The sequence below is a fragment of the Panicum virgatum genome, chromosome 1N (assembly GCF_016808335.1).
Source record: "Panicum virgatum strain AP13 chromosome 1N, P.virgatum_v5, whole genome shotgun sequence".
NCBI classification, from domain to species: Eukaryota; Viridiplantae; Streptophyta; class Magnoliopsida; order Poales; family Poaceae; genus Panicum; species Panicum virgatum.
In genome coordinates, this window is record NC_053145.1 from 64,396,413 (window position 1) to 64,418,417 (window position 22,005).

Here is a 22,005-nt window from a genome sequence, read left to right on the forward strand (position 1 = left end):
GCCGCCTCTGGTGGCACCGGCTGGCCCCTATGTGGCCTTGCCTAGTGAAAAAAAGAAGAAGAAAGGAACGGGCGTGTCGGGGACGCCACCTTCGCCTGATGGCAAAGCCCATCGTCGAAGGCGTTCGCCACCTTCGCTCGATGGCGAAGGCGTTCGGCTCCAAGTGAGGAAGCGGACGAACGGCGAAGTGTACCACGAAGGCAAAGAGGGTGGACCCGAGGGGCTCGGAGCGAAGCCTACCAGACGAAGGCCTGAGCTGCTCGAAGCCGCCCACCGTGGGGCGAAGAGGCGGCGCCCGCAGCGTGGGGGAGCGTGCGTGCCGAAGAGTCAGACGGCGAGGCGAATCCAACGGCCCTGTCGTGTGGTGTAACGAAGACCCACAACCGCGAAGAGATGCGAAGTGGAGCGACCCCACTGACAGAATTCTGTACGGGATGTACAGCTGTAATTCCACTAAGTTGTGTCGAGTATTGTAACATTACGTTTTTGCCCAGGGAATATTCCAAGATGCTGGCGGTTAGGGGGTAGAAAGGGAATTTTGGCCGGGGAGTAGTTGAGTTTCTAGGCTATAAATACCCCCTGTAACTGTTTTGAAGATATATGGAATACAGAGCAAAAATACTGTTGCTTTGGTTTTCGTGTCATAATTATGTCCGCTGCCATTTCTTTAAGGACTTTGCCCTACACTTCTCTAGCTGTTGTGACCTCTTCGCCCCGAAGAGTGTCTTACACCAACAGTTTTGGCGCCCACCCGCGGTGCGTCCTCGACACGACCACATGGCGGCGAAGAAGAAACCAAACCCCAGCGCTTCGGAGGCCAACACCTCGACCGAAGCCCCACCTTCAATGGCAACGTCCTTGTTCCGTCCAACGGCAACACCACCATCGATGATCACAACAAAGACCTCGAGGTCGAAGACCTCGCAGATGGGAACTTTGAGGTCGACCTCCACGACCTCGGCATCTCCGCCGAAGACATCCAAGTCATGAAGAGAATCAACACTTGCCTCTCGTAGTGTCTCCATCAAACACAGCAAGCACAAGTCGGCCCATCGACCGCGCCGGCAGCTACAAGAGAAAAGGGAAAAGGACACGAACTCACTGCCGAAGAGCTGGAGGAGCAATTAAACAAGCTAAAGGAACAAGAACTTCGCTACAAAGCAATGCGACAATCTCTTTGAGATCGTTTGATTATGATGAAGCCCCTTCACCAAGACCCCAGACTTGTGCAACAGGCGCCTCATCCTCAAAGGCTTCGCCAACAACCCGTTCTCATTAGAGAACAGTTCTCGGACGAAGAGGAAGGCGAGTACGTGATGCCACAACACCTTCATCCGCGACAGTTTCATCCACAAGAAGACCTCGCCACGCCCCTCTCTGTCGAATTCGAAGAGCTCTCGTGGCCTCCACGCTTCAACCCCACCATCCTACCACAATTCTATGGGGACTCCGACCCAAAAGACTTCCTCCTCAAGTACGAAGCAACCATCGAAGCATCCGGAGGCGGAGCGGCATGCAAAGTCAAAACATTCGTCCTCTCGCTGAAAGGCCTCGCACAACATTGGTACTCAAACCTCCCGGGAGGACACATCCACACGTGGGACCAGCTCCGAAGAGAGCTCATCGCTGCCTTTAGAGCACCAAAGCCCGAAGATGTCAACTCATGTGCTTTCCACAACCTGAAGCAAGGAGGATCCTCACTGCAAGAATATTTGCAAAGTCTAGTATGACTTCGCACAAGAACACCAAATGTAGACGAGAAGACCATCATTGATGCCGCAATAGCAGGCCTGAGTCTCGGACCGTGCGGAGAATACCTCGAGCGCCGCAGGCCGAAGATCTTGAACAGGCTCTTCGAGATCATGCAAGAATATTGCGTCTCAGATAAAGGAAAACACCGGAGAATCGAAGAGATGAATGAGCAGCGGTCACACAATCGCGATCGACCGAAGTCACACCAGGCTGAACAAGCGAAGACCCCGAAGGCCGTGAACACGGCCTCCGGTGACAAAGCCCGCGACTCCCGGCCTCAGAACAACAAAGGAGGGAGGAGCGAACGAAGCAACTCCAATCGTGGCCGGAGGGAGAACTCCGGCCGAAAGCAAGAAGTTCCTTACTGTTGCATTCACGGCAGAGACAAAGGTCATTGGACGAGTGAGTGCCCCCTCGTCAAGGAGAAAAAAGAAGAGTTGGAGTGAGCCGCAAACACCGAGCAGCCACCGAAGCCCGTCAACTGTACCCACACCAACCAGCAGCAAGTCCCGCCACCACAAATTCAGTGGCAACTTTCGCATCAACCTCATTGGACTTCGGCATATCCCACCCTTTCACCATCTTTTCCAACCTTCCACTACAACCCCACATACACCGCTCCAGCCCTACCATCGCCTTCGGCTCCCCAATTCCCACAAATCCAAAACACTTCGGCGTAACATCAAGGGTGGCACCCACAATCCCAGCTACAAGCATCCAGCTACCTCCCTCCACCGCCGAAGCTATAGCCAGGCACGATCCCAGAGAGAGCAAATGATCTGGTCGGAGGCACGGTGAATGTCATCAACGTCATCTCCGGCGGATCCAATGAGCCAGTACATGAGACGAAGCGTCAGAGGAAAGAATACCTCCGCACAGTCTCGCACATCTGCGAAGGCAAACATTTCTGCATCCCCTGGTCCCACGTCCCAGTTACCTTCTCCGAAGCTGACCTCAGGCTTCAACACTATCCGCACAATGATCCCCTCGTAATTCGAGCAAACATTGGTAAAAATTCCGTGCACTTCGCAGGGAATGATGTTGGTCAGATCCTCGTCGACAATGGCAGCTCCGCAGATGTGCTCACCTGGCAGGGTTTTGTCAAGATAGGGTTGACAGAGAAAAACCTCCACAAGTCTCAGTACCCACTAATTGGCTTCGGAGGCAAAAAGATCGAAGCCCTCGGCAAAATTGAGCTGAACGTGACTTTTGGCGAAGGCAACACCTAGAGAACAGAGCTAATAACCTTCGATGTGGTAGACATCGCCTACCCATACAATGCCATCTTCGTCCGCAATAGCATCATCAAGTTTGCGGCAGTTATCAATCAAGCCTTCCAGTGCAGGAAAATCCCAACAGCCGGAGGAGTCATCATGATCCTCGGCAACCAAGAAGAAGCCAGGAGATGTGAGGACAATGCAGCGTGTGCCATGAAAAATGTACACGCAATTGAAGCCGACAACAATAACGGCGAAGATGAGGAAGCGAAGCCACTCAATCTTGAACAACACGACAAAGACGGAGTCCTGCCGGCTGAGCACACCAAAAAAGTTCTCCTCTACGAAGATTTCCCGGATCGCACAGTAACGATAGGCAGAGGCCTAGAGGAGGCCGAAGAGTCCGGGTTGATTCAGTTCTTGAGGAACAACCAAGATGTCTTCGCATGGTCATCTTCGGACCTGCGAGGAGTCAGTCGGGAAGTCATGGAGCACGAACTGAGAGTCGATCCGAAGGTCAAGCCGCGTAAGCAGCGTCTTCGCACAATGTCAGAAGACAGAAAGAAGGCAGCACAAAGCGAAGTTCAGAAGCTACTCGATGCGGGAGTAATCCGCGAAGTGCAGTACCCAGAATGGCTGGCTAACGTAGTCATGGTACCCAAAAAGAATGGAAATTGGAGAATGTGCATTGATTTCACCACTCTCAACAAGTTTTGCCCGAAGGATGAGTTTCCGTTGCCTCGCATTGATACATTGGTAGATGCAGCGGCAGGGTCGGAGATGTTAAGCATGTTAGATTGCTTCTCCGGTTATCACCAAATCTTCATGAAGAAGTCAGATGAGGAGAAGACCAGCTTTACCACTCCCTTCGGCACTTACTGCTATGTAAGAATGCCTGAGTGACTTCGCAATGCAGGATGCACGTTCAACAAAATTGTCGCAGCTGTACTCGATACACAGCTGGATAGGAATATCTCTGCGTACGTCAACGACGTCGTCGTGCGAAGCAAGAAACGCGAAGATCACATCGCGGACCTTCGAGAAACCTTCGCCAACCTTCGCAAACATGGGCTCAAACTTAACCTAGAAAAGTGTGTCTTTGGGGTCAGAAGAGGAAAGCTCCTAGGATGCATGATTACTGAGAGGGGGCATCGAAGCAAATCCAATAAAGATCGAAGCCATCAGAAGAATGCGACTGCCCTCGACCAAGAAGGAAGTACAGAAGTTGACAGGCCGCCTAGCTTCGCTGAACAGATTCATTTTGCAGTCCGCAGAGAAGTCACTCCCTTTTTCAAGGTATTGAAGGGCTCAGAAAATTTTCACTGGGGTCCTGAGCAAGACAAATCCTTCGAAGATCTGAAGAAATATTTGGAAAATTTGGCCGTAATGACAAGCCCTTCTCATGGAGCAGAGCTCTTGCTATATATTGCAACTTCAAGCTCCGCGGTGAGCACGGCATTAGTCAAAGAGAGAACGTCGAAGGCACCTTGAAGCAGCTACCAATCTACTTCGTATCCGAAGCCTTGAACGGATCGAAGTTGCTGTATTCTGAAATGGAGAAGGTGGCATATGAAGTGATAATGGCAGCCAGGAAGCTTCGCCATTATTTCCAGAGTTTCAAGATCAAAGCCCCATCATCTTTCCCCCTTTGGGACATGTTCGAGAATAGAGAGGCTTCGGGTAGAATCGGAAAATGGGCAACGCTGTTGGCATCGCACACCATCGATTTTGTCCCGCGAAGCGCAATCAAGTCCCAAGTATTGGCAGACTTCGTTGCTGATTGGACACCGTCAGCGCCTTCACAAAACCCTCCGGTCATCGAAGCAATCTGGCAACTGGAATGTGATGGGGCGTATTGCAAGAACGGCTCAGGCACTTCGGCAATCCTAACAGCACCTTCGGGGACCCAGCTCAAATACGCAACTAGGCTGGATTTTCCAGAATACACAAACAATGTGGCAGAATATGAAGGCTTGCTTCTAGGCCTTCGCAAGGCACGAGCTCTTGGTGTGAGGAGGCTGTCCATTAGGTCTGACTCCGAACTCATCACCAACCATATCGGCAAGACTTACATAGCACTCAAACCAGAACTAGCAAAGTATCTAGCAGATGTCCGCAACATGGAGAAATATTTCTTGGCAAAGGCAGCAGCAGAGAATGACCCGTTACCTCCGGATGTATTTTTTGAAACAATCAAGAGTGGTTCGGTGAATTGCGCTGAAGAACTAGCAAAGTTTGTCAATGCTATTTCAAGCGAAGACTGGAGGTCCAAAATCATGACTTACCTTCGGGGACATTTTGTACCTGAGGACGAAAAAGAGGAAAAACAACTTGCCCTTCGGGCGCGAAGCTATTCAATAGTCAATGACACATTGTATCGAGGAGGTGTCTGTGCTCCATTGCTAAAATATATTTCACAAGTCGAAGGCAGATAGCTACTGCAAGAAATTCACACAGGAATGTGCTCTTCGCACATCGAAACGAGGGCTCTGGTGGGAAAAGCTTTCCGCGAAGGGTTCTATTGGCCTTCGGCCGTGGCAGACGCCCATGAAATCTTGCACACTTGCCCAAATTGCCAGAAGCATGCCCATTACAGCAAATTCCCACCCGAAGAAGTCCACCTCATACCCCAAGTCTGGCCCCTCGAACGATGGGGCATCGATATTGTGGGACCCTTGCCAACAGCTCTAGGCAACTTCAAGTATGCAGCAGTCGCTGTAGAATACTTCTCAAAGTGGATCGAAGCCAAGGCTCTCCGCGACATCACTACTGCCACATTGCAGAAATTCTTCTGGCAGAACATTGTATGCCGCTTCGGCGTACCCAAAGAAGCCACTGTAGACAATGCCAAACAGTTTGACTGCACAATATTCAGAGAGTTCTGTCAGCATTTGGGCACCAAGCTGTGCTTCGCCTCAGTGTACCACCCGCAGTCAAATGGGGCAGTTGAAAGGGCAAATGGAATTATCTTTACAGGGATCAAAAAGAATATCATAGAGCATCCGAAGGGCAAGTGGGTTGATGAGCTGCCAAAAGTAATCTGGTCTCATAACACAACGGAGTCGAGGGCCACAAAATTCACACCCTTCAAGCTCCTCTATGGCGAAGAGGCCATGACTCCAGAAGAACTTCGCCATGGGTCTTATAGGACCGAATCATCTGATGAAGACATCAAGCCAACAATCGACACAATCGAAGCTATCAAGACCCAAGCGGCAATCAGCCTCGGCAGATACCAGGAGGAAACCCGAAGGTGGCGCAACAAGATGGTGAGACCTCGGCAAATCAAGGAGGGCGATCTCGTCCTTCGACGCATCCCGAAGAGCAAGCAACAAGGGAAAATGCACAGCAAGTGGGAAGGACCATTCCTGGTCACTTCGATGGCAAGACCCGAGGCCTACAGGCTTCGCACACTCGAAGAAGTCGAAGAGCCTTACTCCTGGAACAAAGACATGCTCCAGCGCTACTATGTCTAGTTTCACATTGTTTTCATTTTTGTAATAAATTGTAAAATTCTTACATTTAGTTTGAACAATGTATTCGAGGGCCCGCACTCTTTTCCTCGCAGGGGAAGCCTTCGCGCAATCGCTATGATTGCCGAAGGTGTGAGGTTTTTAACTAGGCGGCAACTCTGTGGAACCCCTTGTGAGATATAAATAAGGTCCCCCAAAGTTAGCTTGTGAGGAGACACCGAAGCATCTTTCCCCCTTCATCGCAGCGAAGGGGGGAGTCATTGGTGTGTTATGCGTGGCAAACACTTCTAGAAATGAGCCCAGGCCTCGCGGATTTAATGGCCCGCAGCACCCTTGGGCCTCAGTTCTTAATTTTTCCAGTTGGAAAAGACCTTCCGCGCAGAAGCGCCGAAGGCATCGAAAGTCCCTTCGCGCCAAAGCGCCGAGGGCATGGAAAAGATCTTCCGCGCAGAGCGCCGAAGGCAATGGAAAGCCCCTCCGCGCCGAAGCACCGAGGGCATGGAAAAAACCTTTCACGCAGAGCGCCGAAGGCAACGGAAAGCCCCTCCGCGCTGAAGCGCCGAGGGCATGGAAAAGACCTTCCGCGCAGAGCGCTGAAGGCATCGAAAGTCCCTCCGCGCCAAAGCGCCGAGGGCATGGAAAAGACCTCCCGCGCAAAGCGCCGAAGGCATCGCAAAGTCCGTCCGCGCCAAAGCGCCAAGGGCATGGAAAAACCTATCGCGCGAAAGCCGAAGGCACTGGGCTAGCCAACACGTGCTAAAGAGCCGAAGGCCCCCAACAGAGTCCCTCCACGCCAAAGCACCGAGGGCACGAAAAGCACTACCATGCAGAAGCCGAAGACTAGGATCACCTAAGCGAGCAAAATTGCCGGAGGTCACCCTCATAAAAGACCCTTTGGAAAATAAGTCCCGAAGCACACACAACAAGAGTTTGCTTCACTCCTGCAATAACGCAAAGGGGGGGGCGCTTCGCAAAAAAAAAAGAGTTGCGTCCTCGCAGTCGTGTGTCACCTAAATAAACAAAGGGGAGTGGCGCTCCGCAAAAACATATACGTCTGAAAAAAAGGAGGGGCGGCACTTCGAAAAGGAGGGGTGGAATCTTCGCGCAGCCGAAGACCCCAAATACACATTGGAAAGTATCACCCTCCAAGCACAACGAAGGGGGGGGGGTGGCGCTTTGCTTATAAAGTCAACATTGTCCTCGAAGGGACTCACTTTCCCATCGAACAACAAAATTTTACATTTACATTTATGATTACAAAAGGGGCTTCGCCCATCAATTCATTTACACAGTCACATTCGACGTCTCCTTCTCGAAAATACAGCGTTCTACATCTTAGATGACCACGCGGACCGCACGGTTAATTATTTCTTCGGCCGTCTTCCACAAATATGCTTCGAACCCAAGGCCTGAAAACGAGCGAAGCTCCGTGTAAGTCTCACTCGGACACAATGTCCCCTCTAAGACGGTATGCAAAGCTCCAAACATCAGAAACTTTGTCGACAGGCTCGGGCTTAGGTTCAAGAAGACCCCTCGCGGGCGTGTAGGGGCGATCCGTATCTAAAATATGCTTCGTCTCTCGACGAAGGGTCCTATCGGCAAGAATCTTCGCCTGTTTTTCCGGATCACTCGAAAACTCAGCCCAGAATTTTTTGGACTCCGCATTATCCCTATCATATCTTCGTTCCAAAGGTTCCAACCACTCCGCAAAAGAACCCCAGGGATGCTCACAATGATACTTGGCGCATGCTTGACCAGCAACATGAAATGAACCAAACCGCATCCATAAAGGCAGAGTACCTTCGGTGACCCACGTAGGTTCCAGCACAGGGTCTGCGCAGACACCGAAGGTATTAATTTCTTACAAAAATATTTGTTCCTTAAAAAAAACTACATCCACAAATTAATCTTCGGTGGCATTTACATCATCTCTGGGGTGATCATCGCGTCCATCTTCGCCCTCGACAGCTGCCCCAGCGCCACTTGTCGAAGCCCCGCGAAGATTCCCAGCATTGGCAGGGCCCAAAAAGGCTCGCGCGAAGGCTTCTGTGTTGTCTTGTAGCTGAGGAAAAATCCTAAGTTAGTGCCAGATCAAAGCAAAGCAGCACTTCATGAAAAGGTTGCAATCTTACCTGTCTCCGAAGTCGTTTGGCTTCGCCCCGCACAAGATACCTCCCGTGAGTCTTAAAAAAGCTTGCGGTGAAGTTCTTTGCAATATTCTTGGGAAGGGCAGGCAAAGCCTCGGAACGAACTTCCTCTGGCGAAGGCCACACAAAAGTTGAATCCCTCATTGTGCGCAGCTGGGTCTTCGTCAGAGAAGCTTCGGCGCCACTGCCTTCAGGGAGCATTTTGCAGATCGCAGCGCTAAGAGACCGTACTGCCACCGCGGCGCTCAAGTCACCCATCGCACAGTTACCGCAGGTGGCCCTGGAAACACAGGCGCGAAGCCATCGGAACAGCTCAGAAATCCAAATGGAATTGGCTGTTGGAGAAAGATCAGGGGGTGAAAGGCTCAGGGTCTACAGGAAGGCGACAATGTCGCATTGAAGGGGCTCAGCACCAGCACGAACGGCTTCACGATAGGCATTGACCGCCTGCTCCTGGCACTCCGCATCCTTCAGCTCGGTAGCCTTCGTTTCTAGCGACCGGCGGAGCTCAGCTGCCTCAGCTTTGGCATTCTCGACTTCGAGGCGGGCTGCCTGCAGCTCCGCCTCCGCATTGGCGCGAGCAGTCGTCGGTTCAGCTTCCAGCGAAGCCTTCTCCTCCTCCAAGCCACGGGCCTTCTGTTCCAGACTGGCAATGCGAAGAGGTTAATCACGCTCCGCATCCAGCAAACGGCTGGCGCATCTTGCCGCAACATAGGATTTTAGGGCAAGGTCCTCGGCACACTGCAGAGCGTTATTGGCACCAGTCAGCATGAGCCTTTGCTCCATGAGCGGGAAGCAAAACGAGCCACCAGCTTCGGAAAGATAGTCCCGCTCGTGCTGCCCGCTCTCGAAGCAAATTTTCCCAATAACTTGACCGCCAATAAATTTCGCGTGTTTCATCCCGAGGGCCTCCGCGATTTCTGAATGGACAGACTGACTGATCAAGTACGCGCTACTGTCCGAGGAATCCGAATCGTCCAAGTTGACTTCAGATGCAACCTGCTTCCCCTTCGCGGCCGCATCGGACTCCACGGCATCAACAGCCTCCTCCTTTTCTTCCCCACCCGAAGATGACGACGCCGTTCTCTCGGTACGTTCCTCAGCATCCGGTAGCAGCATGGGTCTTCGGGGCATTGTCGTCGTCACTCTCCGTCTCTGGCTCGCTGAATTGTATGGAGAAGGCGGGCATCGCCCGTTCTGGAGCGGCTACAATCGGAGCAGCGGGGCTTCGCGGTGTTGCCACACTGTCTCCACTTGATTCCTCCACTTTGTCCTCAGATCCCCCTTGCCGCGAAGAGGTGACGGCGCCGGTGGTGGCGCGAGGACAGTATCGAGGAGGCGGGAACACTTCTTAGCAAGTGTTCCCCCACCTTCGTTCTTGTGTTTTTTCTTCTCCAGGGCCCCGGTGCTTCTGCCGCCCTTGGACTTCTTGCGCTTGCCCCCCGCAGCACCTGAAGGCTCCACCTTCGCCTTTTTCTCCTCCTCAGCCTCAGCAAGCCGAGCGTCGGCCGCGTGCTGGGGAGCCTTGATCTCAAAAAAATGCAAAAACCCGGTTGTTCTGGGTGCCCCCCAGCCGGAACTCAAGAAGAGTCCGCTCCTTCGCAGCTTCTGCCCCAATGGCTTCGTCCGCAAGCATTTCTACGGCAACGGGATCAATACCTGCGCACAATTTGCGAAGGACACTTAAAAAAACCAAGACCAGGTGTTAACCGTCCTTCGTGATCCCGAAAGACATAGAGAAGTTGGGCATCGGAAGGCCGCCCACACGCTTCTCCCTTCCCGCCCACGAGGTTATAGACCAACCTTCGCGAACGGGAAAACACTTGCAAGCAACATATTATTCGATAATATCTCGCATCGAAAACAACTTTGACACCTCCCGGAGCATCGCTACATGAGCCTTCGTCTCCTTCATCCCTTCATCGACCTCCACGGACGGAGGCTGCTCCGGAAGAAACCCAATCTCTTTCACTACCAGAGGGTGGGTCTGCGAGGATCCATCCAGGGGGACTTTGTGGTAGAACCACATCGTCGTCCACACGCCCCACCTGTTACGATAAGCGACGATCGGGCTCGTTAGTTGGGTGTGGAATGCGATGGTGTACACACCAAATTGGGGGTCCGCCTCCGTAGCCTCAGCATCTTCGGTCGACTTCACAAACACCGTCTTCGGCTGATAGTGACACCTGAAGAGGCGAGCGAAACCAGTAGCGGAAGGCTTCAGTTTGTAAGTCTTCGACAACCACATGTACAAATTCAGACGAACGAAGCTTGTCGGCATCATCTGGTGGGTGTACACGTCGAAGAGCTTGAATATCTCCAGCACCACGTGATCCAGCGGGAAGCGAAGGCCCACAATGAAGAAGTCACGAAAGACAACAACCTCGTCGGGCTGAGGCTTCGCTTCAATCTCGCCTTCTGGAGGAGGCCTCGCCATGCCAACTCCGAGTGCACCTCATCTCTCCAGGTCTTCGATCATGCCCTGGGTCATGTAGCTCTTGCCGATAATCTTCGTCGGAGGAAGACGAGTTCTGTCGCGGGACGCCATTTCTTCTGAAGAGGCCGTCGTGCCCAAAGAATGTGAACGAAGCAAGTCAGCCAGCCTGAGCCTCGCGAAGGTCTCGTAGAGCAAGAGCAAAGGAAAGGCCTGGGGCTGGGGGGCTGAAAAGCAGGGGAGGTGAGCTCTCGCCCCCCCGGGGGTCGCCTTATATAGTGCCGAGCCCCCAGCCGTGGCGCATGGGAGAGTGCGCCGCAAGCGAGAAATGATGAATTTGCCCATGCGCAAAACAAATAGAATCCGAAGGGCCGCGGGACAGCGGCGTCTTTTCCATAAAAAATTATCCATACCATTTTGTCCAATTAAAACATCTTATCGAATTTTCTGGGAAATGCATAAACAATACCTGCCTTCGACAACATGTGTTTTTTTCTCTTCTTTTGACTCCACAGGTTCAGGACATCCATGCACACCCGCACGCCCGAAGGGTGGCGCTTGAGGCCGCGTTCCGCGTGCCGGATGGTCGAACCTTTGGTTGCTCCAAGGAGCAGTCGAAGCCTCGAGGGGCTACTGTTGGGGACGCCACCTTCGCCTGATGGCGAAGCCCGTCGTCGAAGGCGTTCGCCACCTTCGCCTAATGGCGAAGGCGTTCGGCTCCAAGTGAGGAAGCGGACGAACGGCGAAGTGTACCACGAAGGCAAAGAGGGTGGACCCGAGGGGCTCGGAGCCAAGCCTACCAGACGAAGGCCTGAGCTGCTCGAAGCCGCCCACCGTGGGGTGAAGAGGCGGCGCCCGCAGCGTGGGGGAGCGTGCGTGCCGAAGAGGCAGAGGGCGAGGTGAATCCAATGGCCCTGTCGTGCGGAGTAACGAAGACCCACAGTCGCGAAGAGACGCGAAGTGGAGTGGCCCCACTGACAGAATTCTGTACGGGATGTACAGCTGTAATTCCACTAAGTTGTGTTGAGTATTGTAACATTACATTTTTGCTCAGGGAATATTCCAATATGCTGGCGGTTAGGGGGTAGAAAGAGAATTTTGGCCGGGGAGTAGTTGAGTTTCTGGGCAATAAATACCCCCGTGACTGTTTTGAAGATATATGGAATACAGAGCAAAAATGTTGTTGCTTTGATTTTCGTGTCATAATTACGTCCGCTGCCATTTCTTTAAGGACTTCGCCCTCCACTTCTCTAGCTGTTGTGACCTCTTCGCCCCGAAAAGTGTCTTACACCAACAGGGTGTATCAAGTTCAAGCCAAACGGTGGTTAATGACTAAACTGTGATTCAAAACAAAAGCAAAAAATTTCCATTGCCGGGACTCGAACCCGGGTCTCTCAGGTGAGAGCCGAGTATCCTAACCAGCTAGACTACAACGGATTGCTTGAAGTCCAGTGCTGTTACTCTCTCTACATTTTATGAGAAAGAGAACATAAAACACTGCCCACGGCCGTTACTCCAATGCTGTTACTTACTCTCACTACCGGAAACTTTCAAATTGCCGTGAGCGTAAGACTTTGCCGTGAGTCTCCTCTTGGGCACACGGCAAAAGAGCCATTTGCCGAGTGCAGGAAAACAAACACTAGGCAAAATATGAGCACACGACAAAGAAGGTATTTGCCGTGTGCCACAAGGGAAAGCACACGGCAAACAGTTGCACTCGGCAAAACAAAAATTTTACCAAGTGTTTTTTTTTGTTTGCCGTGTGTCTGAGCCCTAGCACACGGCAAAGTTTTTTTTAAAAAAAAAGTGGTTCCACACTCCCAACTTTTTTAGACATACACATATTGTATATGGTACTTTATATTAATATCTGGTATTTTTTAGTCTATTTGCTATATTTAGTCATTTAATTTCATTAAACAATTTGAACTGCAAATGATTTGAATAACAGAGTAAAATCCATCGAAAAATCATATTTATGTTATTGAATCCAATCTGAAGCCGTATCCATGAAATGGGAGGCAATATCGAACATCTTTTTCCCGAACCATGACCGAGAACATGAGCCTGAATCATTTTAAAATTCTATAAATAACATGTGAAGTCTAAAAATCATAAAATTTGTCATGGTATCGTAATTTCATGTGCTGAGTCTAAGGTAAAAAATTGGAAAGGTTTCACACAAGTTTGAAGTATGCTCTTTATAGATCGAAACATATTTGGAAAAGATCCATAGAGTCGAGAAGGAATCGTTCAAATTTTGAGTCAAAGTGACGGCAGAATTAGGTTTTCAGTTTACAACTTTTTGTTTATGCAATACACAACTTAGATTACTTAATGCCAAATTTTGGTAATTTTTCGGATCCGTTTCTTAATTTTAATTTTTTTTGCAGTTAAACCATATCATTTGATATACATTTAAATTGAGCTATAACTACATGAAATAATAGTTTTTTCAAAGAATCATAAAACATGAATTGTTTAGTGTCTTTTGCAAAGTATTTTTAATGTTCATTCAATCAATTTTTATAATAAAATTTTTTGAAATCGAATTAGTTCATAAAATAGAATTTTTTAAATATGTGTTTGCCGTGTGCCTCCAGAGGGACACGGCAAAAAAAACTCTTTACCGTGTGTGCTGGATCTAGACACACGGCAAAAATTCTCCATCCGTTCGGATAAGACCGGCGCCTTATCTTTCTCCCTCCCTCATCTCTCTCTCTCGCACTCTCCCTCCCTCCCTCATCTCTCCGGCACACACTCTCTCTCTCCTTCCCGGCGGCGGCCACCAGCACCGGCCGGCCCCGGCAACGGCGCGGCCTCAAGCGCCAGCTGGCGGCGGCCACCAGCGGCATCGGCGGCGCTTGACCTCGAGCGTAAACCGGTGGGGCCCGGCGCGGCCAGCTCCGACGGATCCAGGCCGGCGCGGCCACCTCCGGATCCAGCCCAGCGCGGCCACCTCCAGCGGCGGCATTGCGGGGCGACGGCGGGGGACGCCGCGAAGGTGCGCGGCGGGGTGGATCTGCCCCCGCCGGACCGACGGGGACTGGATCCGCGACCTCAAGCGGTGGCGGCGGCAGCGCGCGACCGGCGGGGCCTCGAGCGCGGAGCGGCGGGGCCGGATTTGGCGGCAGCGTGGGAGGATCCATCCCGGCACGACCTCCTCCGGCGGCGGCGTTGTGGGGTGACGGCGGGGGATGCCGCGAAGGCGCACGGTGGGGCGGCGGGCCGAGGCAGTGGCGCCTGTGCCGTCCTCTGCACGGCGGACGTGCGGCGGGGCGGCGGGCCGAGGCAGTCGGCGAGGCAGCAACAGCAGGGCTTGTGCGGGCAGCGGTGGGGAGCTCCGGTGGCGGGCAGCGAGCTCGTGGCGGCAGCGATGGCCCGCCAGTGGGGACGAGAGTTTTTTTATGTTTTCCAAAAATATTTGCCGAGTGCCAGTTCAACACACGGCAAACTCTTTTACCGAGTGCACGAAAAAGGGCCCACGGCAAAAGCTAGCTTTGCCGGCCGGCGTTTGCCGTGAGCGGATTGCCGGGAGCAACACACGGCAAAGCCTTTGCCGTGTGCAATCCGGGCTTTGCCGTGTGTACCCGGCACACGGTAAATATGGTGAGTCCGGTAGTGTGTCTCTCTCTATATACTATATAACGAACACATGCTGCCCACGGTCGTACGAATTATATGCTTTCTAATGACTCGTACTTATATGCGTACTTATATGGGAACATAGGTGTAAACTAATATCTTCGTGCAATCATACAAACTTCTAATCTGGATCACAGTATCAATATCTAAGATGTATGGGGAGATTAAACCTTATACATGCTAATGTGATCTTGACCCTATCTTAGACAGAATGGGAAGTTTGACTTTACAAATACTGTATTGTCACCATATATTATAACTTTACTGTATTCAAATTATTGGTAACGTGAAAAGCAATGTTTAGTGGATGCTGTCGATTCTTAAAACATCACCAAGCTGTAATGAGAGATAGCAAACAATTTAAGCTTTGAGCAAGCAACATAAAATTGCCAATCCATTTGTTTCTCAACCTAAAATTAGGAAATCCCCCACCTCAAAAAAAAAAAGAAATCCCATATGTATATCTAAAATAGCGTAACAGCATTGGACTTCCAGTGATCCGTTGATGACGCATGCACACAGTGTCACCACTCACCACAACGTAACCTCACCCTCTTGTAGTCATGCTGCACCATTCCTTTTCCAAGTGGCATGCTCCTTCATACAAATGTGGATCCACCTACTGCTAAAACCCTACAAGCACGTACTCCTACTTTGATCATCGTTTTCTCTTATCCAACATGAGCACGAAATTAACAGTATTCTAAAGTTATTTTAAATATGAACCAAGTAGTAGCTAATTGTGTTAGCCAAAGATCAAGTCGACTTGTAATTTGCACGCCTTACATGCATGTAAAAAAGAGAAGTAAAACAAGGGAGTGGTTGCACAAGTGTGAGAAGACCGTTGACCATTTAGGAACGCAACCGTGCCGCGTCCGTGCATGGAGGAATTTCAGAATTCACGGCGTCACCCCTGGCGCCGCATCCTCCCGTCCCATTCCCATTTCCCAACCAAGTGGCGCTCTCCCTGCATCCAAATGTCCGGCTCCCGCTTCAGGCACGCGCCCCAATCCCCCTCCGCAGCGCGCGGCCATTCACAGGTGAGGTGCCCCCCTCCCTCTCCTCCTGCCCCACCTCCTCGCCTCTGCGCCACCACTTCTATCGCGTCATGGCGGTGCGAGACTAGGGTTTCGTCGGCCACCCTCCCTCCGCGGCGGGAACCCAGCAATCCTGGAGCCCCGGCTCGGTCGTCGGCGATCGATCGCGCGCGCCTGATCGTCGGCGGGATTTCGCCCTCCGGCTCGGGGATCGGGGGATCGGCAGCATGACGGCGGGGTCGGGGGAAAAGGCGGCGGGCGGCGGGGGAGCGGAGAGGCGTAGGTACCCGATCCACGTGGACGACTACGAGCTGTACGAGGAGATCGGGCAGGGCGTCAGCGCCATCGTGTACCGCGCGCTCTGCAAGCCGCTCGATGAGGTCGTCGCCGTCAAGGTGCTCGACTTCGAGCGCACAAACAGCGACCTGGTACGCGCTACGCCATTTTACTTCCATTTCATTTGTCTCCGGCTGTTCCCGTCTCGTTTCACTGGATGAAGCTGCGTGTCGCTGAACGACTGAACGAGCATGGTCTCGATTACGGGGTAGATTTGTTAGCACTATTCTTGACTAGTTAGATTGCATAGGTTGCATTTTGGCTAGGACGTGATTTGTTCACGGTGTGCCTGTGGCAGGCGCATACATGTGTTGTATGCTTGCATGTAGATTAGTTTGTGCTAGTCCATGCATGCGAACATAGTTAGCTAGTTAGTTCGCGTGTGTGCGCATTCTGCTAGGATTGCAGCAGCAGGAATGGCCAGGAGTGAGCGGTTGGCGGCATTATTGGCGTAGGAGCACGACGGGCCACGGATCAACACTGGAAGACCGGTTCTCCCGGTGGAGTAGGAGCTCACGAACGGGAGAACGGCCGGGTCTCCAGGAAGCATATGTGCGCAGGAAGATCGGTGTGGTGGGAGTCGTGTGGGCGCTGCGCCCCCAAAGTGGGGCTACAAAAGGGTCATGTACATCCTGTGTAACTTCGAGCTGAGTCCTTGAGATGGAATAGAAGCCAGCATACAGGCCGTCTGTGCGGCCGGGGCGTTCGTCGCCATTATCGTGTGTGTGCGTTGTTCATCGTCTTCCTCCTCCGTCCGTGCGTGAGAGAGTGAAGAATCTGAGCGATCCATGAGCGGTTCCAACATGCGTCCACTGGATGTTCTGCGGACGCATGAACTGGTAGTGGTGGCGATCGCATGGCCTAGTTGTCCCTTTAGTACATTTTGATGTTGCTCTTGGGAACTATTTAGACCAGTGATGTTCAGAGTAATGACTTGGTCGGATTCGTTATTCTGGAGAAACTGATCCTGTGGATATAGCTGAGAATGATACTGACTCTGCAACGTAGTTGCTCCTCTCGCGCATTTTTGGGATCTATTTGGACAAGTGATGTTCAGAAAAATGGCTTGGATGAATTCGTTTTTCTGTCCACCCGTGTATTACAGCTGAGAACGGTACCGACTCTGCAAATAAATGAATATTTATTTGGTGGATGCTGGTTAAATCTCAAATTGAGGGCGCCGATAGTTTGTATGTTCTTTCAGTTGCGTCTCGTTGTGTTTTTTAATGCCTTCGTAACTGTTGGGTGTCACTTTAATCTCCTATTCAAGTTTCTGGGTCTGTTTCTTGCTTACGTACTGTCGCTAGCGTCTGAACAACTAACAACAATATTCAATGCAGAACAACATCATGCGTGAAGCTCAGACAATGATTCTCATAGACCACCCTAACGTTGTCAAGGCCCATTGTTCATTTACAAACGACCAAACGTTATGGGTGATTATGCCATACATGGCTGGAGGGTCTTTTCTTCACATAATGAAATCAGTCCATCCTACTGGTTTCGAGGAAGCGGTCATTGCCACAGTGCTTCGTGAAGTCCTGAGAGGTTTAGAGTATCTTCACCATCATGGGCATATACATCGAGATGTGAAGGTAAATACACAATTGCAACCAGCTTTGGTCCCATGCATCTGGATTGCTTTTCGCTCCTTTTCTGACTACCACATAGACAAATAAGTAATATATCTTTTTCCCTGTTTAGTTGTTTCAGCAAATTGAAGTAGTTGTTATATTGTTTTCCTTTGTTTTGGTGATAGGCAGGAAATATTCTAGTAGATTCTCGGGGTGGAATTAAGATTGGGGATTTTGGAGTCTCTGCTTGCCTTTTTGATTCTGGTGATAGGCAGAGGGCCAGGAATACTTTTGTGGGAACTCCTTGCTGGTACAGAATCTTAAATAATATGGAATACTATTTCCTTCTAACATGTAGACCTTTTTCTGCACATGTTCATATATTTTCAATGTATTAGGATGGCTCCCGAGGTTATGGAGCAGCTACATGGATATGATTTCAGGTAGCGTACTAAATTTTCCTGGTTACTTGCTTAGTAATTTCCAGCACTGCTACTGTTAACCGGAGCTACTTCAATATACTTCAGAGCAGACATTTGGTCCTTTGGAATTACTGCACTTGAACTTGCCCATGGTCATGCTCCTTTCTCAAAGTACCCCCCTATGAAGGTATACTTTCATCAGCTGACATTACATTATCTTTGGAGTAATTCTCGTGTCATGTTCCAACACTACATAAAACTCCTGTACTTTGTTAGGTCTTGCTTATGACACTTCAGAATGCTCCTCCGGGTCTTGACTATGAGAGAGATAAGAAATTCTCGAGGGTAATACATTTTGGACCTCCATATTATATTTATGATGAGTACAACTTCTTATTTCTGAACAACAAATTTTATAATAGAACTTCAAGCAAATGATTGCTATGTGTTTGGTAAAAGACCCTTCAAAGAGGCCTTCGGCAAAAAAGTTGTTGAAGCAACCCTTTTTCAAGCAAGCTCGTTCCTCCGATTTCATCGCTCGAAAGCTTTTGGAAGGATTACCTGGCCTTGGTGCCAGATATCAAGCTTTGAAGGTACAAGCTAGTTTTAAGTTCTATTTTGTGGCCAGCTATCCTTCTTCGTAGAATTGAAAGCTTCTCTGCAATGCAGGAAAAGGATGAAAGTTTACTGGCTCAAAAGAAAATGTCTGATGGAAAGAAAGAAGAAATCTCACAGGTGCACATTCTAAATATATGAATCCGTGGAAATTGCTCTATTCCTGTAGTAAGTTGAGCAAAACTTTCCACTGCCAGGATGTTCACCCCCCAAAAAAATGTTTCTAGTAAAGAAACAATGCATGCTCTCCCAATTACCCTAAATAACTAGTTCCCCTACTATTTCTTGTTTCGATAGGATGAATACAAAAGGGGTATTAGCAGCTGGACCTTTGACATGGATGACCTGAGATCCCAAGCTTCATTGGTAGGCATATACCATTTCCATTGTTTCTTTATTCATTGATTTTCACACCATGTAATTCCATGCACTGACCTATTTCAGGGCACAGAATGTGAAGACAGTGTATCATGCAAAGATTCAGATGCATCTTTCTTTGACTTGGACAGCTTGCAGGAGCAAGCACCAGAAGGGCCTAATATGTCAAGAGATTTCTCAATGAAGTATGATGCTGACATCGTAAGTTTCTATTCCCGTGGAAATTTCCATAATGTTTGGGATGACATCTAACCCAAGAAAAGTTGGTAGGAAAATGATGTTATAGCCAATGATAAGTCAACTGTTTCATCACCTGATCAACCTGCTTGCTTGTTAAGGTAATTGACTTTTTCCAAATCTGATCTTCCAATTTACATAGTTCTGACAAGATATAGTTCTATGAGCGTTACATTTATGACTATGGCAACTTAAACATCCTCTTTTTTCAGCAATTTGGTTTTTCACTTCTTTACACTGTCAGGAATGCTTCTATGCGTGGGATGCCCATAAACGGTCTTGTCAAGAAAGACAACTGCATGGAAAGCAATGATTTGGAATGTGAAGAGAGACATTCAGACATTATTCCAAATAGCTCACTCCATGAAAGGAAAATTTCTCTTAGTTCTTGCTCATCAGATGGGCTCCTTTCATCCAAAGAGAGGTTCGTTCTTGGTTATAGACTAAATACATTCTACATCTAAACAACTGACTACTCTAAAGCAGTAGAAAAGCATGACCAAAATCAGAAGCAAAACTGTTCCTTCAATGACTGCCACGAGAGAGGCAGAGTATTGCAGCCTGCAGCAGAGTCTTATGAAATTTCAGTTAGGAGAGTGCCACCTAAGGTTTGATGTAATTATAATGTTACTTAGCTCAGGTCTACAGTTTTCAGTGTACACATGTTCAGTTTACATTATTTTCCTTTTCGTCCCCTGATGTGTTTTCATGAATTTATTTGCCTCAAATATAAACTAATTAGAAGTAGGTTATTTTCGTATTCATGACAGCATAGCTAACATGTAAGCCACACAACTTTCATTATATATAATAAAGGAAACTTACAGATGGCTCTGATTCCCACATAGGCATTTCTGTCCCGACAACCTTTTTTTAATACATTTTGCCATGGACTTGGTGTTGTTCAAGAAGCTATGATGTTCTTATGCACCTGCTATTTGTTTTGTTGCTTAAGTTATCTATCTTCTCAAAGCAATATGTAAATCCTTTCAGCTCTAAACTGCAAAGTAACATTCATAACCGTGACAAGGGTATTGGAGCGCCCTGGCATGTATCAGATGAAACATCTCCTGAAGCTGCTCCTAAGTTACACAAATCAGCAGGTGAAATACATACATCTGTGTGTACCATAAACTTTGATACCTCTTATTCATTTAACTTTAGCGTGCTTCATTTTTAATGTAGAGGACCATGACGATAGATCGAAACCTCCACTTATAAGAGGTCGATTTAAAGTTATACCTGGGCATGTTGACTTTGATAAGGTATCGTCAGAAATTAACAGTTAGCGGACAAATATTTGGTTAATTAAATGATGACATTTTTTTATGATCTCAGGCTCAATCACCTGGCCTACAAAAGTGTCACAGCATGCAGGTTATAGGCTCCACTTTTACAAAATTTGTTATTTGTTTTTGAAAAGCAAGAGAGAAAAATGTCCTTAAACTTCTTCCTTCTGCTGCCTATAAGCAATTTAAGATTATAACCGTCAGCCAAAAAAACGAGTGTCTTTTTTTCCCTTTTCATGATTTGTATTTATGACTAAACATACCATTTTGCTAATACGCAGACAATTTCTCGCCTTCCATCTTTAAGTATCCCATCTTCCGCAGAAGCAGCATCAAGCATTATTGGTGGCTCCTTTTACATGCAACTGTATAGCATTCTTCAGACAAATATGCTTCAGAGGGTAAAGCTACCTGTAAAAGACACGCAGACAGAAGAGAACACCTGCCCATAAAACAATTCGGAATCAAAACCTGAGCTCTGTTGAAGTGTTGATGCCCTATCATTGTCCTCTCTTGCAGGAGCAAATACTTCACGCGATGAAGCAGTTAAGTGGTTGTGACATGGCTTCGCCAGGCGTACCTTCTATGGCTTCTCCGTGTATCCCTTCCACAAGCCGCTCAACATCTCCATCAGCTTCAATATCAGTTGACAGATCCATGGTGAGTTGATTTTCTTGCTAGACTATGTTTGATCCTTTCAGTTATGAATATCGAAGTGTTACAAAACAAGCAAAAACCTCGATAGTCATTGATGATGGTAAGATAACCGGGGCTATTGTCCAGTTGGAAGCTGCACACGAAAAGGAGAAAGAGCTAATGAATGAGATATTGGAGTTGCAATGGCGGTAATCATTTTAATCTGGTGTTTCCAAACCAAAGTATGACATGCGCCAATTTAAAAACCTCAGTCTTGATTCCTGAAAGTTCGGAATGGTGCAGGTTATTGTGTACACAAGATGAGGTGCAGAGGCTTAAAGCAAAGGCAGCGCAGGTGCGCACTAATTTCTGTACATCTTTCGAGAATCTTAAAAATGCACAAAATGACCAGTGGATACCCTAGGAATCCCTAATGAAGAGCTGCTAGCAGTGTAAAGTTTCTGCATGTCAATAATAAGAACGCTTCTTATTGACAGATCTGATGCTCAAGCTGCGAAGGGAGCAGCGCGTCATGTGATTCGTGTCGATTGCGGTTTCCAAGTGGCCTTTTAGCTTATGAGGCAGTAAAAATAAGGATGGGATATATTTAAAATAGAACTAGCAATGTTGGCCCCAAACATGTGTATGTGTTTCTGGATGGCATAGCGCTCTGTTTTTGCTGTAGCGCTGTTTCCCATGCGGAGGGTAAGTAGCTGAACATGCTAAGATTTGTAAGTTTATGTCGTTTTCCTTTAATATTACGGACAAAACCATTTGGTTGCTAGCAACGTGAGTGAGGTAGGCGAGAGCTAC

The 22,005-nt window shown here is 49.0% G+C and overlaps 1 protein-coding gene and 1 non-coding gene across 3 annotated transcripts; one reads left to right on the top strand and one right to left on the bottom strand.

The window, feature by feature from the left end:
- Window positions 1-12,387: 12,387 nt before the first annotated feature.
- TRNAE-CUC lies at window positions 12,388-12,460 on the bottom strand. Its single transcript has one exon. It is a non-coding gene; the product is annotated as a tRNA-Glu (tRNA).
- A 3,224-nt stretch (window positions 12,461-15,684) lies between these two features.
- LOC120657445 (serine/threonine-protein kinase BLUS1-like) lies at window positions 15,685-21,980 on the top strand. 2 transcript variants are annotated; one of them, XM_039935751.1, is made up of 20 exons: window positions 15,685-16,133; window positions 17,382-17,636; window positions 17,801-17,925; window positions 18,014-18,058; window positions 18,143-18,224; window positions 18,314-18,382; window positions 18,460-18,630; window positions 18,707-18,772; window positions 18,950-19,018; window positions 19,097-19,231; window positions 19,301-19,368; window positions 19,512-19,691; window positions 20,261-20,370; window positions 20,453-20,532; window positions 20,606-20,644; window positions 20,838-20,957; window positions 21,076-21,216; window positions 21,340-21,401; window positions 21,496-21,547; window positions 21,690-21,980. In XM_039935751.1, the coding sequence occupies exons 1-20, from the start codon at window positions 15,933-15,935 to the stop codon at window positions 21,693-21,695; spliced, it is 2,076 nt and encodes a 691-aa protein (XP_039791685.1). In that variant the 5' UTR covers window positions 15,685-15,932; the 3' UTR covers window positions 21,696-21,980. The 2 variants fall into 2 exon arrangements, with proteins under 2 accessions (XP_039791685.1, XP_039791686.1); XM_039935752.1 differs by lacking the exon at window positions 21,340-21,401.
- The last annotated feature ends 25 nt before the right edge of the window (window positions 21,981-22,005 follow it).